The sequence below is a fragment of the Cantharellus anzutake genome (assembly GCF_015039405.1).
Source record: "Cantharellus anzutake strain C23 chromosome Unknown EI90scaffold_25, whole genome shotgun sequence".
Lineage (NCBI taxonomy): Eukaryota > Fungi > Basidiomycota > Agaricomycetes > Cantharellales > Hydnaceae > Cantharellus > Cantharellus anzutake.
The window spans coordinates 158791-183085 of NW_024066975.1; the positions used below are offsets into that span (position 1 = coordinate 158791).

Below are 24295 nucleotides of genomic sequence, written 5' to 3' on the forward strand. Positions count from 1 at the left end.
AATGGAAGTTGTGCTTGACCTGGTGTTTGACCTGACATTGACCACGAGTGCACAACAGTGACGATGTGATGTTGTCAGAGACCGGGTCGAGACGAAGGAGTGTCTCCGTGATGGAGGGCTTCGGCCTCAGCGACTTATGCCAGGAGCACTGTGCCTAGTAAACATGTCCGTGCCCTAACTTACTAACTGGCCACCAGAACTGAAGAGGGTAAACTCTAGTCGATTTTATTACTGGAGTGTAACCTATGTACAAGTGTAGTATATATAGTTACAGCAAGGGCGGGTCTGCAAATGGCAGAGCAGAGCTAACGGGGTTTAGACATTAGCCGATTGAATATTACCAACGAGTCGGGTTATGGGGTTAGCGGAAAGGCAGGCGATAACCCAGAAATGGAAAGGAGGGATAGGCCCGAAGGTGAGCTTGCAGGGCAAGCAAGTGTATTGCCCAGTGGAGGCAGGAGTGCGCTAGCGGACGTCGGAGCTGTCCGGAAGCCTTCGGGGCTCCGTATTTAGGGAGGCGTAGGTAATAAATTGAAAGGAGGGGGTGGTGACCATCGAGGGGTACTGAGGGGATTGCGGAATACGGGAGCTCCGAGGTTAGTGAGGAAGGAGCGGAAGTGGATCAGAGGGATCGGAGGGATCGGAAGTCGATGGCCAGGGATGGATATGACAGATGTCAATGACAGTTGTTGAATGGCGATTGAGTTTGACTTGGCGTTGACCATGAGTGGGTGATGATGGTGCGATGACAGGCAACGATGAGGATATGTCGATGAGCAGGGCATGGATTGGTATGCTCAATCTTGCTGAGTTGATGGTGACCTTGAGTGTCCTTGGCTTCGGGGTTGGGGTGGCAGGTGAAGATGAAGTGATCTTGAAGGTACTGGGCCCCGGGGTTGGGCCAGCAGGTGAGTCAACGTGGGGTGACTCAGCAGTCTTCATGTGTTTGGGGTTGCAAAGGGGTGAGAGAGACCGAGAGTATTTTTTCGCAGTTGCTGAGGTGACATCACAGGACTGGCTGATCTTTGCACATTTGAAAGTGTGAGGGGGCGAGTGGGACTGAGGGCATTTCTGTAAGGGAGATAGGCCATGTACTCATGGCCCTCCCTATTCATTCCTTATTTATCATGTCGGGTTTGTACCCGATGCAATACCTTCATTTCACCATGCGGTCCCAAGCTGCATTAATCACATGTATTTACAATCTTGTATATAACCTACATGAGAGGGGATAGAGGAAGAAAAAGCCTTTACTCCCCTGTTGATAATATAGCTACATACAGCATATATCTGATGGACTGGGAGTGTGAGGCAACACTTGACTATCGCAAGATCACTCACGAACTCAACCTTAACAATGCTTACAGTTTCCCACATTTGATGTGTGATGGGTCAAATAGGTTGTGATGGGGTGGCCTGTCCAACATTACACCTGCCCTACCTTCGCTCTGAATATACGAATAAGATGTAATTGATAGAATAAGTATGAATGGTTGGAAAGGAAGATAGATAAAAAATGCGAGGCATACCAGACAGTTAGCCCATAGACTGAGGGCCTCATTTGACAAATGCAGATGGCCCCATTCTGCCTTTGGGTGGGGGTAACAGTGACAAGAATGCCTACTGCACAGAGTGGCTTCTAAGAGTTGGCAGGAATTTCTCTGAACGCAAGGCAGTGGCTGGGCCAGCTTTAGAGTCAGTAGATGATTTCTTTCCCTTGGCCTTTTTCGTAGTTTTAGCGACAGCGGACTAGGGATTGATTACTGAGTAATCGTATGGAATTGAAAATAAATGACTTACAAGGTTGATGATCTTCAGGCGCTTTTGCTTGAAAGTGCGGGACTGAATGCGGTGCTGGTGCTCCAGGCTGGCTGCAAGGGTACCTGCACAGTCAATGGGGACAGGGTCATCCCTTACCTTCATTTTAGATGTTTTATATGCGATTCTGTGAACTTCAAGGTTCACACCCATCTCAGATGCGATTGTCATATCCATACAATCCCGACCTCCACTCCGGGCTCCCGGAACTCCGAAACTGATTCCGGAGCCCTACTTCCCTTCCATCACCTTCTCCTTGCCGACTCCCAAGAGGTTATCCCACCTCCGGCTCCAACACCACCTTCGGTCCGACTCCAGAACATTCCGGGTCTGACCTCAACCTCAACACCTCCCAGACAAGCATGCAACACCTATGCCCCTGACTCCGGACCTCCGCTCCGGAATCCCGTTTCGCATCTCTGTCTCTGGAACCTCCGGTCTTAGCTCCGACCTCGGACTTTGACCCCACCTCCGCTTATACCCATTGTATTGGTTAGCTCATTCCATTTAATTATGTTTGCCAATATTCCGGAGTTTAACTTCCGAGTTTGGACTTTCTGGACTTATGTCGGACCTTGCAACTATTGCATTGTTCCATTCAATTCCGCTATACTCCCTCATTCCTATTTGGGCTGCTGCTTCCTTTCTATTCAGTCAGCTGGCCATTCCCCACTCCCATCCTCCTTCCTTCCTCCTTGGGCCTTGGCCCTTCATTCCTCCATTGGGAAACACCATTGAGTCAAACCCTTGACCCTTGGTGTTGACCCTCCTTTCAGCTCCCTTTGTCTCCTTTCAGAGTACCCTTGTTCCTTTTGATTCCGGACCCCTCCTTACATCCAATGTACATAGTAACTTGTAACCTCAGTCCGAAATCGACTTGAATTCCCCCAAGAGACTTTCCCTCTGCTAGATCCGAAATTAGGGACCCCCAGGACAACCAGCAATGGCACAGCGCTCCACCTGAGTCGCTGAGGCCGAGGTCCTTCCATGCTAAGTCTCCGATTCCACTCCGGAGTCGTCCGAATCCGACAGTTCTAACAGCGATCGTCAATAGCACGTGTTTGGGAGTCCAGGACTCGGGGACATCCAAGACACAGGAAACTGTGTCCTTGGAAGGGTCCATGGTGTGGAGGGGTAGGTCGATTTGAAGGCCTGGGAGTTGTGTTGTATAATTATATAGTTGCTAATGAGAATCAGTTTGACTCACCAAAGCGGAGCTTGGCTCCAGAGGGTTTGCCGGTTGTCTTCACATCGGGTCCATTGGTTGATGATGCAGTATGAGTGGCAGTGCCAGATGAGGTAGAAGGCTGAGTGATCATGCCTTTGACCCAACTGATGATATCGGCTAGCATGGTTGGTGCATTTGATGTTGCTGGGTTATGAGTAAGATAGTTTTGAATGCATTTGCAGATGCTGCCATTCAAAGACAATACATGATCCCCTGTAGAAAGCTGAGGTTGGAACAGATGTAAACAAGAAATAACGCACAATCATCAGGTACTCACAAGGACACCTGATCATTTCAGCCCTTGCCATCAATGAGGGCATCCAGCACAATTGTGGAATTGTCTGGTAAATAATTTGTGTGTCCATTGACGAGTAATTTCGAGAGAGCATCCTTGCGAGTTTTGGGTAGTGGGATAAGATCCATTGCCCCAAGTAGATATGCAGCAGGCCATATAGAACGTTTCTCACGGTTCTCTGCCCAGAATTTAATATCTAATTTGTTCATTGCAGTGAGAAAGCAGTTGTCATATCCATACCAACTCTGCCCAACCTCTGATCTACTCCGCCACCATTCTGGTTCACCTCCAGTTTGTCTTCTCCCTCACCTCCACCATAACCTCCAGTTGTCAGGGTACCAAGCTGCTTGGAGCTAAGGTTGAAGGATCCAGTAGATGTAGAGGGGAGACTGGAAGGGTTTGGGTCGGTCTCAATAGGAGAACCATGAGGTACATTAGACAACAAAGGCTCCAGCTGAGCAGCGAGGGGAAATGAGAGAAGAAAGCTGGTCTTCCTACTCGCTACTCAGGGTGTAATATACTGTAGCCCACACACACAGCTAATCTACAAGGCACTGTACATACCAACAATCAATGATCCAGGTTTGTCTGGCTGTGCTGGATGATGGATCACAGAACATGGAACATGGAATCTGAGGGATCATAGATCATGGAATCAGATCATGATGGGTAAGTAGTGTTAGATCAGGCGGATTCAGACAACTCCGGAATGGAATTGGAGACTTAGTGGGGAAGGACCTCGGCCTCAGTGACTCAGGTGGAGCGCTGTGCCATTGCTGGTTGTCCTAGGGGTCCCTAATTTCAGATCTAGCAGAGGGGAAGTCTCTTGGGGGGGAATCAAGTCGATTTCATACTGAGGTTACAAGTTACTATGTACATTGTATATAAGGAGGGGTCCGGAATCAAAAGGAGCAAGGGTATTCTGAAAGGAGACAAAGGGAGCTGGAAGGAGGAACAACACCGAGGGTCAAGGGTTTGACTCAATGGTGTTTCCCAAAGGAGGAGTGAAGGGCCAATGTCATATCCATCCCCGGCCATCGACTTCCGGTTCCTCCGATCCCTCCGGTCCAACTCCGTTCCTCCCTCACTAACCTCGGAGCCCCCGTATTCCGCAATCCTCTCGGTACCCCTCGATGGTCACCACCCCCTCATTCCAATTTATTACCTATGCCTCCCTAAGTACGGAGCCCCGAGGACTTCCGGACAGCTCCGACGTCCGCTAGCGCACCCCCGCCTCCGCTGGGCAATACACTCGCCTGCCCTGCAGAGCCCACCTTCAGGCCTATCCCTCCTTTCCGTTTCTGGGTTAACGCCTGCCTTTCCGCTAACCCTGCGAACCGACTCATCGGTAATATTCAGTCGGCTAATGCTTAAACCCCGTTAGCTCCACTCCGTTCCGCTCCGCCAATTGCGGACCCGTCCCCGCTGTAACCATATATATATCCCACTTGTACATAGGTTACGCCCCAGTAGAAAAAATCAACTAGAGTTACCCCCTAGGTTCTAATTGCCAGTCAGTAAGTTAGGGCACAGACGTGTCACTAGGCACAGCGCTCTTGGCAGAAGTCGCTGAGGCCGAAGCCCTCCGTTACGGAGACATTCCTTCGTCTCGAATCTGGTCTCTGACAGCCAAGGCCCAAGGAGGAAGGAAGGAGGATGGGAGTGGGGAATGGCTAGCTGACTGGATAGAAAGGAAGCAGCAGCCCAAATAGGAATGAGGGAGAATAGCGGAATTGAATGGAGCAATGCAATAGTTGCAAGGTCCGAAGTAAGTCCGGAAAGTCCAAACTCGGAGGTTAAACTCCAGAATATTGGCAAAGGTAATTAAATGGAATGAGCTAACCAATACAATGGGTATAAGCGGAGGTGGGGTCAAAGTCTGAGGTCGGAGCTAAGACTGGAGGTTCCAGAGATGGAGACGTGAATGGGATTCCAGAGCGGAGGTCCGGAGTCGGGAGCATAGGTGTTGCGTGCTCATCTGGAAGGTGTCATATCCATACAATCCCGACCTCCGCTCCGGGCTCCTGGAACTCCAAACTCCCACTTCCGGAGCCCTACTTCCCTTCCGTCACCTTCTCCTTGCCGACTCCCAAGAGGTTATCCCACCTCCGGCTCAGACACCACCTTCGGTCCGACTCCGGAACATTCCGGGTCCGACCCCAACCTCGACACCTTCCAGACGAGTATGCAAAACCTATGCTCCTGACTCCGGACCTCCGCTCCGGTATCCCGTTCACGTCTCGTCTCGGAACCTCCGGTCTTAGCTCCGACCTCAGACTTTGACCCCACCTCCGCTTATACTCATTGTATTGGTTAGCTCATTCCATTTAATTACCTTTGCCAATATTCCGGAGTTTAACCTCCGAGTTCGGACTTTCCGGACTTACTCCGGACCTTGCAACTATTGCATTGTCCATTTCAATTCCGCTATTCTCCCTCATTCCTATTTGGGCTGCTGCTTCCTTTCCATTCAGTCAGCTAGCCATTCCTGACTCCCACTTGCTGTCACAAACCCACCTGGGAAATGTCTGGAGCACTACCCAGGTGGGTGTGTCTGATGGAGCTTGAGGTTCCAGGTCATCCAACGGTGGGTCGGAGACAGACCGGAGGTGGGGTGGAGCTCCAAGGGTGACAGGGTGTTGAAGGGACTCGGCTTCAGCGAGTCAGAATGGAGTGCTGTGCCCGTTACGTCCTCATTGTCCCCAATTCGTCAGGGGGGCTGGTGACAGAGGAACAGAGGCCACCAGCAGAAGGGGGCCAGAAGCCCCCCCTCACTACTTAATGATGAAGGCATTAGCGAGGGTCAATCGTTCGTCACGCAATTCATTGGGTATTATACCAAGGTGCCTTTAGACATGTCTGTCACTCAGTTCTTGGTTCAGGTGGAGTAGCAGACAAGTAGAATGTGAGAGATGTCCTGGGAGAGGTTTTGGATTCGAAGACTTAATATTATAACTGGGGGGAACTATTTACTAGAGGGGTACACACGTACATGTAGTCAAGACGATTGGATCCGAAGGTAAACAAAGGTTACCAAGGGGAAGAGGAAGTAAATAGGAAGGAATCCACAGGACAAATATAGACTAGGCGAAAAGCCTGAATTACGTCTGAGGTTTGTGGAGTGGGAGGATTAGAAATCAACTGAATGGTAAGGCCTAGGCCCATCTATGAATGAGCAGGGGACTACAGGGGAAGATGTTGTCATATCCATCCCCAGCCATCGACTTCCACTCCCTCTGATCCCTCCAGTCTACCTCTGCTCCTTCTTCACTAACCTCGGAGCTCCCATATTGTCATATCCGTGCATACCCGATCCCAACCCGACTCCAGGACCTCCTCCTTCCCCACCTCCAGAGGCATACCCTACAGCTGCCCGTTCCGATACTCACCCTCGGTCCTGGCAACACGCCTCCTTCCACCCCCCATGCCACCTCTACTCCTCCTTCCCTCTCCTCCCCTATCTCCGTCCGCTCCGATACTCACCTCGGACCGAACACCGCCCCTCTCGCCACCCTCCTACTACTCCTCCTCCTCCTACTCCGCTCCTCCTTCACAACACCGCCACCCTTCTGTCACCCCCCTACGCTTCCACTGTCCGCTCCGATACTCACCTTCGGACCTGACTACTCTCCTTCCTGCCACTCCTTCTCTCTTACCTTCCTCTCTCCTCCCTCTGGTACTCTTCCGCCGACCCCCCGCCAAGTTACGACCTTCCACCGCTGTCCCTGTCATATCCATCCCCGGCCATCGACTTCCGGTCCCTCCGTTCCCTCCGTTCTAACTCCGCTCCTCCCTCACCAACCTCGGAGCCCCCGTATTCCGCAAACCTCTCGGTACCCCTCGATGGTCACCACCCCCTCATTTCAATTTATTACCTATGCCTCCCTAAGTACAGAGCCCCGAAGACTTCCGGACAGCTCCGACGTCCGCTAGCGCACCCCCGCCTCCGCTGGGCAATACACTCACCTGCCCTGCAGAGCCCACCTTCGGGCTTATCCCTCCTTTCCGTTTCTGGGTTATCGCCTGCCTTTCCGCTAACCCCGCGAACCGACTCATCGGTAATATTCAGTCAGCTAATAGTTAAACCCCGTTAGCTCCGCTCCGTTGGCTCCGCCAATTGCGGAAACCGTCTCCGTTGTAACCATATATATATCCCACTTGTACACAGGTTACGCCCCAGTAGAAAAATCAACTAGAGTTACCCCCCCTAGGTTCTAATTGCCAGTCAGTAAGTTAGGGCACGGACGTTGTAGGAGAAATAACAGCCACACTATGGAAACCCATTATGGAAATATGCCAGATAAATCACAAAACCTCATACGACAAGTAGATATGAGAACATAGAAGGACCTGAGTTTTAACGAATTTTACGAATTTTTACGAATTATTATGACTATACACGATAAATCAAAAGAAAGAAAAATAACAAAAATACTTCAAGCTTACCATCAACGAGACGGAATTCTCGGGGGAATTTATAGCAAATATTAAACCAAGAATTAGGACAATCGACCAAGATTTGACTATAAAAATAATCAGAGAACCTCCACGGAAACTACTTTCCCACGTCCGCACACGTAGCAAGGATGGAAGTACCACGGAACAAAGATTCCTCAGGAACTAATGCAAAAGTCAAAGTCGTGTTTATAATAGGAAATGTAGATGTCCCCCAAACGGAACCAATGAGAGTAATTACAGGGGAAACTACCCATAAACGACGGAGATATGACTAAAACTCCTGCAAAACGAGGACAATGTCTAAAAAGCAAGCGCAAAGATTAACTAGTAACGACCGAGACAAGCTTGATAGCCCATTAGAAAGGAAGGGATCTAATCTTAATCCTCCCAAATTTCCATAATAAAAGGATCATGCGTTAATGAGAAATCCAATAACGGGAATAGCGACATCAAAAGTCCGAGCTCAGGGACAAGACGATGATTGCGTAGGATCCATAATTAAAACATACAACGAAATTTACACAGAAATTATTAAAAATGGGAAACTATAGTTATGCAAATTCTCAGTCCAAACGGTCCAGCTGTTGTGAAGTTATACCCATGACGGGAATATAGGAATCCGCATCATGTATAATGACACGTGAGGGTGGCGATGCACAGGGAACCGGCCGTCGGAACCGAGATCCGCACTTCGGCAGATCGCGAAGACCAATTTCCATCCAAATAAGGAAGAGCCCGGTCAAAACAAAGCACGAAAAGTGCAAAACAACCTTAGATCATGAGGGAAAAATCTGAAATAAATCACAGAAGCCCATATGAAAGAAATAAACACCCGCGCATATCATAAATCCCAAACAACTAAACGAAAACGGCTCCTGCATACGAACGACTATGGGAACAACGCACGTGATTACCGAATGTGCACGCGAAACTTTGCTAACTCAACAAATACAGGGAAATAGGACACAACCTTAGTACCATTGGAAAGGTGGGAATAAATGGAAATTTATGATACTAAGAACGTGAGAAAACATCCAGAAATGAATGAGATACAAGGACATGAAGTTAGAAACCTGAAAACACGCGGGAAGACAGCTTCAAGAGGTCTAGAGCCCTAAATAAAATACATAAAAATATGATATCTTCGAGGACGACCTACTATAACAACGAACAATACATATGGAGGATTAGGATGTGATAATACAAAGGGGAATCAGGGAATATGAACGAAATTCACGAAAACTACTAAACTACGACGGACCATGGCGGGAATTTTAGGGAACGATGTTCTAATGAAGTAGAGAGCTATAACACATTCGTTTGAGTAATTCTTGATTACTAGCAACTTTTTCTTTCAGTTTTAAACCTGAATAATTCACTCATTTATCATTTCAGTCTCATTTTAACTAAATGTCACTAAATAAAATTGGAATAAATCAGCTGAAGGTCTCAGCACAGTCGCACGCATAGTAATGCGAGGTTTGAATTCAGTATGACCGAGTCATAGTGAACTTAATGGGAAATATGGGGAATTTGAAATAGGGAACTGCGGCAAATGCGGCGCAGACAAATTCTAATTAACCATTAAAATAGCTTAGGCGAGGAAGGACAATAAGGATTCCAGGCGCAGTCTGACTGCAGTAGAGCCGCAGTTCAGCGCAGCAAAGTGCAGTGGAACTATAGCGTGAAAATTTCACTTTTTATTCAGTTTGAGAAAAATACACTGTAAATAAATCCTGTAAATAGAAGGTAGAGCGTGAAAAAGGAAGGCAACCCAAGGAGTATAAAAGGGAGACCCTTTCTGCGACTTTTCGCCCCCCTTAGAGAAGTAAGAAAATAGAGTATTATTTTTCTCAAGCATTTCTGGTTGTCACTCCAGTGCGAAAAAGTGATATACAGTTAAGATTGCCACTGTAGTAAAAGGCAGCAATTAAGGAGAGAAATATTAAGTAGATATTTCAACAGGAGAGCTGGTTAACACTCCAGATTTCAAAGTGTAAACACAAAACAGTTATTTTGCTACTGTTAAAACAAGCGATAAAATAAGACAGAAATAAAACGAACTCAAGGGACACTCCAGACACCCTCCAAATTCATTAACTGAATAGAATCTTTGAAACTTCACCAAGTAGAAGATTAAATTCAAGTTTAAATCCAAATTAAACAACGCTGCACAGAATTACACCTAGACAAATTAATAAATTTCAATAAAGAAACAGCTCCGCAGGGCTCGGTTTATCTGTAAGTCAATTCCCAGGAACTTTAAAACTAACCCATAAAAATAGAATTAGCCAAAACACTCGGATTGGTACTATATTTACAATAAATAACACTAGTACACTCCCCCATCCTAACTAAAGAACCAGGGAACAGCTTGGTGGTGGTCTTGTTTGAACCTCCCAACTGACTTTCCTTTGTTCTCTCCTTCAACGTGTCACTAGGCACAGCGCTCTTGGCAGAAGTCGCTGAGGCCAAAGCCCTCCGTTACGGAGACATTCCTTCGTCTCGAGTCTGGTCTCTGACAGTCCCGTACTTCATACTCGGGCACCGCTCGTATCTTTGCTCCGAGCCTCCGTCATGGTCCCTACCTTGGACTTTGACTCCACCTCAGTCTTAGTCCATTGCATTGGTGACCTCATACTACGTAAACACCATTGCCAATATTCCTTGGACTTTCAACCCCGCCTCCGTAACCTCCGTAAGCTCCGCAACCTCCGAGCTTCGCGGATCGCCTTCGGCACTTTCGCCACTTGTAATGTATCTTTCACGTTTTCCCCTCATCCCTATTTGGACTGCTGCTTCTTCCCATTCTAGCCAGTTAGTCATCATCCCCACTTCTCCTCGTCCTCCTGCCCCTCTGAGCCTCGCCCTCCCTACCTCCTTTCGGACGTATCACAGGTCCTGCCTTATGACCTTCGGTACTGCTCCGCTTCTGTCTACCCTTTGTTCCCGTTTGGACGTCTTTGTTCCGATTCGGATCCCCCTTTGTCTCCTTGTGCTTTTGCTCCCTCCATTATATATATCGGCGCTTGTACATACTCGTTTGGGGCTCAGTCCGAAATCGACCTGAAATGCCCCCTAGAGACTTCCTGCTCGCCTACTGTGAAATTAAGGACCAAATGGACAAACAGCAATGGCACAGCGCTCCGCTTGAGTCGCTGAGGCCAAGGTCCCTCCACGCTAAGTCTCCGATTCCACTCCGGAGTCGTCTGTTTCCGCCCGTTTCTAACACATATTCTGTAAATCACCTCGGTACCTCTCGATGGTCACCACCCCCTCTTTTCAATTTATTACCTACGCCTCCCTAAGTATGGAGCCCCGAAGGCTTCTGGACAGCTCCGACGTCCGCTAGCGCACTCCCGCCTCCACTGGGCAATACACTCGCTTGCCCTGCAAGCCTACCTTCGGGCCTATCCCTCCTTTCCGTTTCTGGGTTATCGCCTACCATTCCGCTAACCCCATAACCCAACTCATCGGTAATATTCAATCGGCTAATGTCTAACCCCGTTAGCTCCACTCCGCTCAGCTCTGCCAATTGCAGGCCCGCTCTCGTTGTAACCATATATATACTCCACTTGTACATAGGTTACACCTCAGTAATAAAATCGACTAGAGTTTACCCCTTTCAGTTCTGGTTGCCAGTTTAGTAAGTTAGGGCACAGACGTGTTACTTGGCACAGCGCTCCTGGCACAAGTCGCTGAGGCCGAAGCCCTCCATCACGGAGACACTCCCTCATCTCAACCTGGTCTCTGACAGGTGTCCGGGAGGGTCCAGAGCCCGGAAGTTGTAGTCTGGAAGATTGGGGTTGTAGAAAATATCAAATGATAAAACAATAAAGAATAACATGACCAGAGGTAGGTTAGGAGTGGGGAGGTACCGGAGATACGGAGGTACCGGAGATACATGACCAGAGGTGCAGAGACCCAAAGTAAGGAGGAGGGTGGATAGGCAAGTTGAGGGTTACCAACAACAAGTAGACCATATCCTTCGAACAAGGGGTCTGAGGAGGTGGAGGTATGGTAGGGGAGGTCTGGAGGTGATGCAGACATAGATGGGAGGAAGAGCAGGAGAGAGGAGTGTCAGGGGACGACTCCCAGGTCCCCATGACCCTCCCCTATGGCCCACAGCCTCAGGTCTGGCCAGCCCTGTCCAGGGCACAATCAACTTGCCTACTGTGGGTCAGAGATGAGAAGGAAGTTAACTTCTCATCTTCCCACAGTAGCCATAATACATCGAAAACTTCCGGAGATATCCGGAAGTCACATGAGACCCGAGACCCGAGGTCCGGGCCATCCGGCCACACTGAGTGTCCGGCACAGGGCGCGCATGGGGAGTGCAACAGCTGGGTGCAGTCGCGGGTGTGGGTGCGAGTGCGGGTGTGGATGCGGGTATGGGCTAGGTCAGGGTGTATGCCCTGACAAGGAGAAGGAGAATGAAAGGTTGCTTACTTATTTGGGGACGGTAACGTTCCGTTCCCCCATTCGCCTCAGGCCTCAGTTAGTCCGTCTAAATATAAGCTTAAATGTGCTGTATATTCAACGGGGTAGAGGTAAAAGGCTACCGGGCCTTTACAACTACTCCGAGGTATATATATGTAAATTACATATCTCGGCACAAATAAATAAAGAAATAACCACATCACTATAATGGGAATTATAGCGATGCAACATAATATAAATATCACTATAATCGGAATTATAGTGAAGTAAGGTTAATCCCTTACATCCTCCTCCCTTGCGATATTGAATCGCAGACAGGGTACAAGCATATGAAAGGGAAAGCAAGCATATTAAGGAAATATAACACTCTACATACGAAGAATGTATGCAAGCGGGGGTACACTCATTGCAGGAGGCTATAGTAGTAGTTTGTAGGCAAAGCCCACTTAGAGTTTCTCCTGGAACATATGTACCCAGCTCTCGACAACAGCATTGTCGATGATGAAGTAGCAAGTGTCAATATGACAAGCTAGACTAACGGTTGAGTCACCGTCGAAAATCAAAAAAGGAAAGGAAAAGAACCAACAACGGCATTGTTGTTGATGAGAAAAGGCAGTGACACCTGAATTGGTCCGCTGCGGGATTGGGCACATACTGTGCAGTTGAGTTTATAATGCCCACAAGTTTGCAGCATCATGGCTTCCACCAGCAAGAGATGAAGCAGTCAACCCGAAGGTTGATACTCCAGTGACAGAAGTAACTCACCGAAGGTTATACCCCGGTGATAGTCAGTGAGTCCAAACCCGAAGGTTGATACTCCGGTGACACAGGTAACTCACCGAAGGTCAATACCTCGGTGATGGCCAGTAAGATAATAATGAGTCAGCGCGATGCTGACCCACAAAAATATCCACTAAAGAGCGGCACGGGTTTGTTTCTCCCTAGACAGTTGTCTGGGGGAGTAGTTGAAAATTCAACCTAGGAATCTAGGTTAAAAAAATAAGACAAAATTTCCGCCACACTTGAATGTGGGCCGGAGTTCTGAGCAGTGATCTGCTCCTCCCTAGATAGTCATCTAGGGGAGTAGAGAGGTCATTCTGTCCATATGAGTGACAGAATGGAAGCGCGGCCCATGAACTGGGCAGGCCTGAGCATGTCTGATCATTCAGACACGGGTTTTTGTTGGGGGCAGCTTGTCCGTCGGTGGGACAGCTTGTTCACTATGAAGTGAACAATAGAGAGAAGCCCTTTCCTTAGAAAGGGCCAGCCTTCCAGATGGGAAGGCAATAAGGAAATGAGCGTGGTGCAGAGAGGCACCGCGCATTTTGATGACCTGGCACTCAACAATGCCAGGAAAACACAGACCTTCCCTTGGAGGAGTGTCTGTTGGCAAGACAGATCGTTCACTCTGCAGTGAACGACAGAAGGGAACCCTTTTCCAGATGGAAAAGCAACAGAGAAATGAGCGCGGTACAAAGAAGCACCACGCATTTTGGGGACCCGGCACCCAATAATGCCGGGAACACACAGACTTTCCCAGAAGTGGAGTGTCTGTGGGCAGAACATATCGTTCACTATGCAGTGAACGATAGATGAGAACCCTTTCCTTAGAAAGGGTTGGTCTCCCTTCCGCGGAAGGGGTGGAGAATAATGAATCACCGAAATCGCGATGTGGAACAGCATCGCGCATCTTGGTGACCTGGCACTTAACAGCGTCAGGAAAGCATCCCTCTTGGCCTGCAGAGGGCCAAGGAGGCGGTTCGGATTCGACTTCCTGCAGAGTGGAGGGAGTAGGTGCTGCTGGGTTGTCAAACCCAGGAATTTCCGAAGCGCTGGGCAGCTCTATGAGCTGGCACTTGGCAGCAGCTGAAGCGCTGCCGATTCCATCTATAACCATAATAGATGAGAACCCTTTCCTTAGAAAGGGTTGGTCTCCTTTCCATGGAAGGGGTAGGGAGTCATGAACCACCGTGGTCCGGAGCATCCTGGTGACCTGGCACTCAAAAGCGCCAGGAAAAACGCTCCTCTTGGCGTGAAGAGGGCCTCTGAGGCCCCTCGAATCCATCCTCCCTCAGATCAGGATGAGTAGGGGGTTGGGAGTGTGTAAGGAGTATCTGGGTTGTCAAACCCAGGAATTGCCGAAGCGCCCGGGTAGCTCTATGAGCTGGCACTTGGCAGCAGCTGAAGCGCTGCCGATCCCATCTAAAACCGATGGTAAACAAGTCGCTTGGGCCCTCACAATGTCGCTAGATCGACACTTGGCTCCCACTGGGGCAGGAGAGTCAATGAGACTTTTACACAGCGAAGCGCTGGGTGGCTCGGTGCGGTCACACTCTACAATATTAGAGGAATGGTTATTCCGCCCCAAACTGGGCGGAAGGGAAGTCTCAGCACGCTTTTCTAGTGTGCAAGTGAGTGGGGAGGGAAGTCGGGCCTGAGTGGCCACGGGTGGGTCAACTCGCGTTTTTGTCCGCGGTTCTAACTTTGTTGACGCGTTCACATAATACTCATGCGCTCTTGAAATAGGGAGAGCGGGCCCATGATGGTGAACGCGAGGGTGGCAGTAGGACAGACACCAAGATGCTGCAACAGGTTCAGCATCTCCTGAGATGGTACAACGCATATGAGACATGTTGCTGGGCCCTCACGGGCCCAGATCACCACTTCCAGATGGAGTGGTGTTGACTCCCACCATAGGACTGGAGGGAGGGCCAGCTGTGCAGGTGCGAGTCCGGAACTTCCTGGTTGTGAGCATCAGGAAGTGAGATCAAAGGTTCCGGTGTGAACCTTGATTGAATGTGCGCGTCGTCAGGGACAACGATGCGTCGGTTGCCAAATGGGGTTCTGGCACCGGTGTCATGGTGGCTTCCCAGATCCTGAGATTGGGAGGGGTTGCCTCTACTCTGAGGCACAGCCTAGGTGAGCGTGCGTCTAGGAACGGCGCACGATGCGCGTGAGAACTAGGCGCAAATGCGCGTTGTCAGGCTAGACAACGCGTGCATGATCAATGATGCGCGTTGTCAGGGTAGACAACACGTGTGGGACACAGCAGGGTTCCGTCACCAGTCGCGGTGCCGAGATTGTAAAAGGAAACTAGCTTAAAAAAGTGAAAGGTTGCTTACTTATTTGGGGACGGTAACGTTCCGTTCCCCCATTCGCCTCAGGCCTCAGTTAGTCCGTCTAAATATAAGCTTAAATGTGCTGTATATTCAACGGGGTAGAGGTAAAAGGCTACCGGGCCTTTACAACTACTCCGAGGTATATATATGTAAATTACATATCTCGGCACAAATAAATAAAGAAATAACCACATCACTATAATGGGAATTATAGCGATGCAACATAATATAAATATCACTATAATCGGAATTATAGTGAAGTAAGGTTAATCCCTTACAGAGAAGGTAGTCCTAGGATCGTTTGGCATCGACCGGAGGCAGCAAAGAGAGATTGGGAGGACTGGTGGAGGTCATAGGAGTCGTCTAGGACTAGGGCGGAATGAGGTGGGAGATCCAGGATATGACACTTGCCAGGTTGGCGAGCTCATGGGAGAATCGCCTTATCGAGCACTGTGAAGTGGGTAAATGAAGGGTGGGATTAGCGACAGCTATTGGATAATGGGAAAACCTTTGTGGGGTTGGTGGAGGTCCTAGGAGGTTCATAGTAATGTTGGGTAGATAGAAATATTAATAAACTTCTATGATGAGGATACAGGGTACCGGAAAAGGTACCGGAGATCGGAGGTGGAGGTGGACCAGAAGTATACTGGAGGATATGGCAGAGGTGAGGGAGAGGACGAACCGGAGGTGAACCGGAACAGTGGCGGAGTAGGTCAGAGGTTAGGCGGAGTTGGTATGGATATGACACAGACATTTCAGCACTGATGTCCTCACCCATGGCAATGAGAGCAATAGCAATTACTGCATAGGCTTTGAACATGTCATCTTCTTTCTCGGTGTCGATGTGGTCACTGCAGTGATGAAGTAAACTTTGCACTATCAGAACGTTGTTGAGCCACCTGGATGCAAAAGTAAATGAATGCTGGAGGGTAGCAAGCCAGATCTGCGCATGGGTATTCTCCAAGTGGGATTTATAAATGTCCTCTAAGGATTTGGGGTCTCCTACAGCCAGTTCCTTGTCAAAAGCACAAAATGATCCAAAAAATAGGTGTTGCTCAGACATGCAAGAAGGTCTTCTGGTAGCCTCCAACTCAAGTTTCCATCTGGTCCCCAGAACTCGGTGGTCACACTCACTCTAGCAGGACTAAGGCCCAAGCAAGTATGAAAGCAAGCTGCTGCTGCAGAGCCTATGAAGGCAATTAGGTTCGGGACTGCAGGGTGTCCAGTCAACTCATGGATTCACAGGAGCGTGGAAATCTTTCTATGTTAGTAGAGGCTGGGAACCTGCCTAGATGAATGGCAAGAGATAATGCTTCAGGATATTTACTTCAAAATGGAGTACATTTTTAACATTATTGGAGCATTTTGATGCACTGGAAAGCGTTTTTCAAACAGCTAAAATGTAAAGAAACACATCCCATTGTACAAAAAATGGATCACACCGAACTAAAAACCTTCCCATGTGATCTAAGCGGTATATGCAATTTTCCGACAAAGTTGCTGCTTAACCACATGACTCTCTACATACAACTTTGTTACATGTGACTTGGGGTTCGGGGCTACTGCCCTGACATAAGTGCAAGCATAGATAAATCAGAAGCACATACTGGTCAGCACACATTTGCTCAAGCTCATCAGATTTGTGGATGGACACATTATCCATAATTGAGGGAGAGGGAATGGGTTCATGCGAGGAAGAATAGATTGAATAAAATCATTGAATGTGTCCACTGTGTATGCTCCCTCCTGAATTTTGACATGGAGAATGCCTTCAACACTGAGAGTGGGGAGTATGGAGTACCTGAGAAGGGGCCATTAGGTTTTAATTGTGAATTTGGAGTCAAATTACATACTTAGTGCCTCATACAAAGAAGTCCTGATGACGTGCACAGTCACCAGATGGTGCCCAGCCATGGGAGTGTGAAGAGGTATTACAATTGCAACCTGTTTCATCAACAAAAACAAGTTGTTACAATTGATAATTCCGACCCATGTACTGCCTAAGTCCAGAACACAATTCTTCATTGCATTCATAAGCTGGCTTTTGTAACTGTCATAAAGAACAACCTCTTCAGAATGTTAAATAAAAATAAAAACATAGAATACCCACTTTTTGTATGTGAAACCTTGCTGCTTCAGGCTGAGCCAGATAGTAGACTGGGAGACAGAAACATCATTGTATCTCTTCAATATTTGTTGTATTTCATGGAGATAGAGATCCAGCTTAAGCTACTTGATAGATTCAGTGCTGGAACCAACTGGCTGCTGTGATTCATCATACTCACATCCAGATCCCAGTTGTTAAGTTTGCGACTATGCCCATGGTTGCCAACTTTCTCAAAGGGGATCCCTTGCTGGTGAGCCAAGAGAATGCGGTGAACTGTGCAGACACTGAGATGGGCAATTTGCACAATCTCCTTAGTACTTAGTAGTGAGGGTTTCGGACATGAGGACAATGAGTCACTTCATGTCTGGAGAGGTGTGTTTGGTACCCATGAGATGGTGATGGTGTGTGGGAGCCTGGCTGACATGTTTGTTTGCCAGATGTGAGGGCTAGGATTGAGAGCTGGATCACTGTGACCATTGGTGCTGTGGTCATCATTCAATGGGGAATGGGGAATAGCTATGTGGGTGCTAACTCTACATCATGGATAACTCTCAGGTTGAGCAAATTATGCTCATGCACACGGTATGCTCCAATGAGGAACACCAAGTACCTGTTGCCTGCCTATCATCCCTTCAGTTCCCAACCTCAAGTTGTTGTTGTGGGGACAAGTCCATGCAGGCCAAAACAAGCCCCATTGCACACTTCACCCCCTACTGCATCAGGGACTAGGATTGGTGAGTCGGGGTAATAATAGGAGTTATAGAGACTGTAAAGGTGGTTCTGACGAGTCTGAGATCGTTGGATTTGGTTGGGTGGTTGAGGAGATATGACATTTTCTTTATTTTTTTACTATTTTCATTCATTCACGTATGTGACTTTCCTTTTATGTTTATATCGGCTACTACCAGACAACTGTACAGACAGTAGAGACGGAGAGAGAGACCTACCCCCCTCCCCCCCCAGACCTGAGTCACAAGTCGCAAGTCTAGTTGGATAGACCTGTTACATCATGATGATGATATCAACTCACTCAGTTGTGAACCACAATTGATGAGGACTCAATCTGCTTCTTATGAACTAAACTTGGACAACTCATTGATTACACACATTGGTGCTGTACAGGTCAGATCTCATAACGATCTGTTGACCTTAAGAACAGGTCAAGAAGGGAGAATCTCTCCCCATTCTTGCAACATGGGTGGTGGTTGTTAGGTCATGTATATTCTTATTCTCATTGCAAATAAGATACAACAAATGTATATAGTTCTTTACCATCTTCCATGTTCTGTCAATAATATAGCTCTATACTGCTTACATTATCAACAGACTAAGGACAGCAGGGTCACCAGGGTCAGCACCCCAACTGCCCCTTACAGTTGCCCATATGTTGGCATTATTTAACATGATGAAAAGACTGTCACTTTTGGCCCCATATCTCATGAGTATTAGTAGGGATCTTCATTAAATGCTCACCCACACATACTACATCAGTCTTTTTGTTACATTACTTATATACAGCTGAGGATAAATGTCATGTCAGGGATGTCATGTCAGGGCAATAGCCCCGAACCCTGAGTCTGATGTAATGTTAGATATGGGTCTGGGGTCGGCACTGAGGGTTGCCGTTGTGGGCCGCTATAAGCTGCGATGCCATGAACAGCCTGAGGGTAGGGCATTTGGCCTCAGTGACTCTAAAGGAGCACTGTGCCCCCTAGCTGTCTCCTGGCCCTCATTTCAAACTCACTGGGGTTGCCTTGTTGGGGTCAGAGCCTGGGGAGTCATGATCAAGTTGATATTAGAGCTGAAGTACAATAAAGTATCATACAGGATATATATAGAGAGAATGAATGAATGGGAGCGGACCCGGGCCGAGGGCCGAAGGGTCCGGAAGCAAATATGAATAGGGAATGGAGTTGGCCGCATAGTGGCTGGCAATGACCATGGGTCAAAACAAACAATAATAGATAAACAAGAAGGAGTGTAGGGCTGCTGTTAGAACGGGTGGATTCGGACGACTCCGGAGTGGAATCGGAGACTTAGTGTGGAAGGACCTCAGCCTCAGCGACTCAGGCGGAGTGCTGTGCCATTGCTGGTTGTCCTGGGGGTCCCTAATTTCAGATCTAGCAGAGGGAAAGTCTCTTGGGGGCATTTCAGGTCGATTTCAGACTGAGGTTACAAGTTACTATGTACATTGTATATAAGGAGGAGTCCGGAATCAAAAGGAGCAAGGGTACTCCGAAAGCAGACAAAGGGAGCTGGAAGGAGGAACAACACTGAGGGTCAAGTGTTTGACTCAATGGTGTTTCCCAAAGGAGGAGTGAAGGGCCAAGGCCCAAGGAGGAAGGAAGGAGGATGGGAGTGGGGAATGGCCAGCTGACTGAATAGAAAGGAAGCAGCAGCCCAAATAGGAATGAGGGAGAATAGTGGAATTGAATGGAGCAATGCAATAGTTGCAAGGTCCGACGTAAGTCCGGAAAGTCCGAACTCAGAAGTTAAACTCCGGAATATTGGCAAACGTAATTAAATGGAATGAGCTAACCAATACAATGGGTATAAGTGGAGGTGGGGTCAAAGTCTGAGGTTGGAGCTAAGACCGGAGGTTCCGGAGACGGAGACGCAACCAGGATTCCGGAGCGGAGGTCCGGAGTCGGGAGCATAGGTGTTGCATGCTCATCTGGAAGGTGTTGAGGATGAGGTCGGACCCAGAATGTTCCGGAGTCGGACTGAAGGTGGTGTTGGAGCCAGAGGTGGGATAACCTCTTGGAAGTTGGCAAGGAGGAGGTGGCAGAAGGGAAGTAGGACTCTGGAAGTCAGGTTCGGAGTTCCGGGAGCCCGGAGCGGAGGTCGGGATTGTACGGATATGACAGCTGTGATAGCAGCGATGGTATTGTAGCAGTGCCAGACTCGGAGTTGGGCTGGAGTCAGGCATGGGAATGATAGCAGCCCAGTGAGGGCCAAGCGGGTGGAGTAGAAGGAGTCACACTGGGCATGGTGCCGGAGGCAGACTCAGGGTGGGAAGGATGGTGAGGCTGGGGGGGAGTTGGCCAAGTGCAAGGGAGCCTAGGGGCATGCGTGGGGGTGAGCAGGGGGTCCTCAAGGAGAATAGGGATGAGGGTTGGGGCTCGTGCTCATGCTCGCACAGCGGGAACGGGCTTGGGTGGCATCAGGATGGGTGGGGAATGGGCCAGAATGCACAGCCATGACATGTAAAACAGTGTACATAGAGTCACGTGGCTAAGTGGCAACTTCCAGTAACCACTTAACACCATCATAAATATACACACCATTGTATCACTTACAGTCTGGTGTGCTGAGCAGCCCCCTGAGACCTCACACTTTTTTAAGTGTATGAGGTGTGTTTAAAAAGTAAACACAAACCACAAAACTCTCAACATCTACAACAATCTGACTTGGTAGTGCTCATGGCACCTAAGCATGCCTGCAAGGGCAAAGTCACATCTGCAGTGATGATAAAAAAGAATGAGCAGTTCACAAAGAAACTGCAATCTCCCACAATGGGAGATTCACAACAAAAGTCGTCATCAGACAATGACGAGGATCAACACGATCCTCAAAAAGCAACCACTTCAGGGCTGGTCCCTGAGGGTTCAAAAAACTCACATGGAGTAAGTGTGGGGCCCAATACCCCTAGAACTTGTCACGGCCCCGCAAAGTCCCCGCCCATCTACCATTTCCATCACTTAGTGGCGCCGATAGTGGTTCCCATCTATGGCCCCGTAGCGGCACCTCCTTCTTTCTCCTGCCACCACTTGAGCTCCTCAGCCATTCGGCCGATACCGTTTATTCATTCGCTTAACTTACTAGCGGCCAGTGTTGTCGCCACTGATCCGCTCCTTATTGACATTTGGTTTATTCCTTTATTGACACTTGGTTATTCCTTTATTGACATTCTGATCCGCCACCATATTGGCACCTAGATTGTCGGGCTATCCATTCTGCCTCCCAACTTCGCCGTCCTCTGTCCCATTCATTTCTTCTGTTCCATTTCCCTGGTCCTCATCGCTCTTTAGTACTTGCCATCCCGCTCCCGTCCCGTGCCGGACCGACCGGCCCCTTCTCTGTTCCCCTTTCGTATTTATACTTGTAGTTTACTGTCAATGTACTTCAGTTCGAATATCGACTAGAATTCCCCCCCAAGTACTCTCATCTTAAGTTTGCCTCTCAACTTCATCCCCGCTTAAGTCAACGTCGCCACAAGGTCTTTCCTGCTAACATGAAATACGGGACAGCCTAGAACGCGTGGCGCAACGCTCTGGCCAAGTCGTTGAAGCCGAAGTCCCAACCCCCACGACACCTTGCAACGGAGTAGCTCATTAGCTAAGTGACCACTTACACCGCTGTACTCCGCTCCGCTTCCCGCGAATACATCAAATACAGTTTCTGACAGAACTCCACATTACACAGATCTTACCCACATTGGGGAAGATTCATCACCTCCAGAAGAGGTGATTGACAACTTATGTGATGAACGGGTAAGCGCTGTAAGCGGGCTGGGGATCTAACCCAGCAAGCAAACAGGAAAGGACAGGGACTGGATAGGTATCCAACAGGTCAGGGAAAAGGGGTAATGGTATTGGTGAATATGGTCCGGTGCGGTGCATGGGTGGCTCTAATCAATCTCTCACCCCACCTCTCTGGGTGACACTAAGGTGAAGACTAATCTAGAGGTCTTCTTGGCTGTCTTCTAGGTCGTACTACTCTCTACTAGTTTGGGAGGGGCAAACTCAGTGGTTTCTTATCCAAAGGAAAAGGTAGCTACATCCTCATGTACAGGTATATATGAGAAATGATCAAATAAAAATGAAGGAAAATATCTGATGAGTCCCATGTGCTTAGGTGGGTCATATCGGCAACAAACAATATCGGAAAAAGGAAGGGAAAACAATAATCAAGGAAATAATAAAGCAATAAATGGTATCCGACCAAAAATATCCAACTCTATCCATCGCCAATGAACTCCCGCTAATCGTGGATCCTAATACTCCTAAATGACGCGTTTCCAACGGTACCAATATCGTCCAAATCGGTGCAGTGGTTACTGAGATAAGTGGGGTCTATTCCTTGTGTGGCCGCGCTACTGGGTGGGCGTGGGAATTTGGTTTGTGGGGACTGGGAATATGTCTGGAAAAATTGGGAAAAATCGTGGAAGAGTAGAAATGGTATATGAGGACGTGTATGATGTGTTTTGTGAAGTGGGGATGTGCTGGGATGGGGAAATCACGATATTCGGTTTGTTTGTGCAGTACCGGCTGTGCCTGCCTACAGCATCGAGAAATCAGCCCAAAAAGCTGATTGGACTAAGACACAGGAAACTCCAGGGCCCCACTATCCCCTGGAGCCTTCCCACATCTCCCCAAGTCAAGCCCCAAAGGCAGACAAAGGGAAACAGAGGGAAGAACCTCAGTGTCGGCTGTCCAAAAAATTACTGGATTTGTTCCAGGTCCTGTCTGAATGGAGGATGGGAGATGAAGAAGAACTCTTTCTCAGGCTGAAGGCCTGAGAGAGCGAAAAGGCATGCTCTGAGAGCAGGATCCCTCAGAGCACGGAAGCTCAAATAGAACTTCCGCTGTCTGCACAACTCCATGCCATGCCAGTGTAGGGGATTAACCTTACTTCACCATAATTCCGATTATAGTGATATCATTATGTTGCATTGCTATAATTCCCATTATGGCGATGCTGTTATTTCTTTATTTATTTGTGCTGAGATATGTAATTTATGTACATATATATACCTCAGAGTAGTTGTAAAGGCCCGGTAGCCTTTTGCCTCTACCCCATTGAATATACAGCACATTAAAGCTTATGTTTAGACAGACCTACTGAGGCCTGAGGCGAATGGAGGAATGGAACATTACTGTCCCCAAATAGTAAGCAAAACCCTTCAGCCAGACAAGGCAAGGTCGCCAATGTCAGGGCACGCCTTCGGGTCGCTAGCGTAAGTAGCGCATTGCCACATGACCTGTATCTCCATCAGCTTCTACTTCTTTTCTTCTTCTTCATCTCCAATCTGATCCGATCTGCGGCTGTCGGTTATGACGCCGCATGATCTTCTATCATTCTTGATCCGATACTACCAGTTATTAGCTAGTTGACTAGTTACCGCCTCTATCGTGTATATATGACCGTGTGCTGGGATGGGCATGTCCCCCAGCTTTGATATCAATTAGGTTTCTGGGGCATCCTTCGTTGCGAGCACGCACGACCCTGACAGCCAACCTTGGAGGAGGTCTTCGAGATTATGAAGAGAAGGCGAACCGAAATGAGAGAGTTCGCTGAGGAAGCCTTACGGAAAAGTAAGGAAAAATCAGTGAACAGACTCTTCCATGAAAAGGAAGCGCCCTCCATGACTGCCTCACCTAAACAAAGCGAGCATGGAGTTTACACTCCAAGAACCCCTTCTGGAAATCCCAGAAGTGGCAATGTAAACTGGGGAGAGTCACTACTCACGCAGCCTAACTTCCTGTCAGGGCCCGGCCTCGGACTCGGAGGCTCCCTGACCTCAGCCCCCATCTAACCTGTCCTCACACTATGCGGGGCATGAGATGTATAGTAAAAGGAAAGATAATATATACACTTGCCTATGCGGGGCATGAGATGAGAAGAAGGGTAAAGGTCTCATCTCCCCGCATGGTTGCTATATAAAGGAATGGGTCACATGCCCACAACTATACAGCTCCTAGAGTTGTGTAGTGTGACCTGGAGGGAACATCCAGGTGGCAGTGCCCAGTAAGCGTGGGAACGTTCTGGGCGAGTTGCTCGCCCAGAACTGTGGCTGTGACCCGTGGGAACATTCTGGGTGAGCTGCT

General features: G+C 48.5%; 3 protein-coding genes across 3 annotated transcripts; all 3 read right to left on the bottom strand.

Moving 5' to 3' along the window:
* Positions 1–1620: 1620 nt before the first annotated feature.
* On the bottom strand, positions 1621–1971 carry EI90DRAFT_3123947 (uncharacterized protein; the record flags this gene model as incomplete). Its single annotated transcript, XM_039063657.1, has 2 exons — positions 1621–1749; positions 1801–1971. 2 exons carry the CDS (start codon positions 1969–1971, stop codon positions 1621–1623), a joined length of 300 nt encoding a protein of 99 aa, XP_038915643.1.
* A 619-nt stretch (positions 1972–2590) lies between these two features.
* On the bottom strand, positions 2591–3170 carry EI90DRAFT_3123948 (uncharacterized protein; the record flags this gene model as incomplete). Its single annotated transcript, XM_039063658.1, has 3 exons — positions 2591–2721; positions 2779–2970; positions 3026–3170. The coding sequence occupies 3 exons, from the start codon at positions 3168–3170 to the stop codon at positions 2591–2593; spliced, it is 468 nt and encodes a 155-aa protein (XP_038915644.1).
* Positions 3171–15836: 12666 nt separating this feature from the next.
* Positions 15837–16421, bottom strand: EI90DRAFT_3123950 (uncharacterized protein; the record flags this gene model as incomplete). The annotated part of the gene is made up of 1 exon (XM_039063659.1): positions 15837–16421. One exon carries the CDS (start codon positions 16419–16421, stop codon positions 15837–15839), a length of 585 nt encoding a protein of 194 aa, XP_038915645.1.
* Between the last annotated feature and the right edge of the window lie 7874 nt (positions 16422–24295).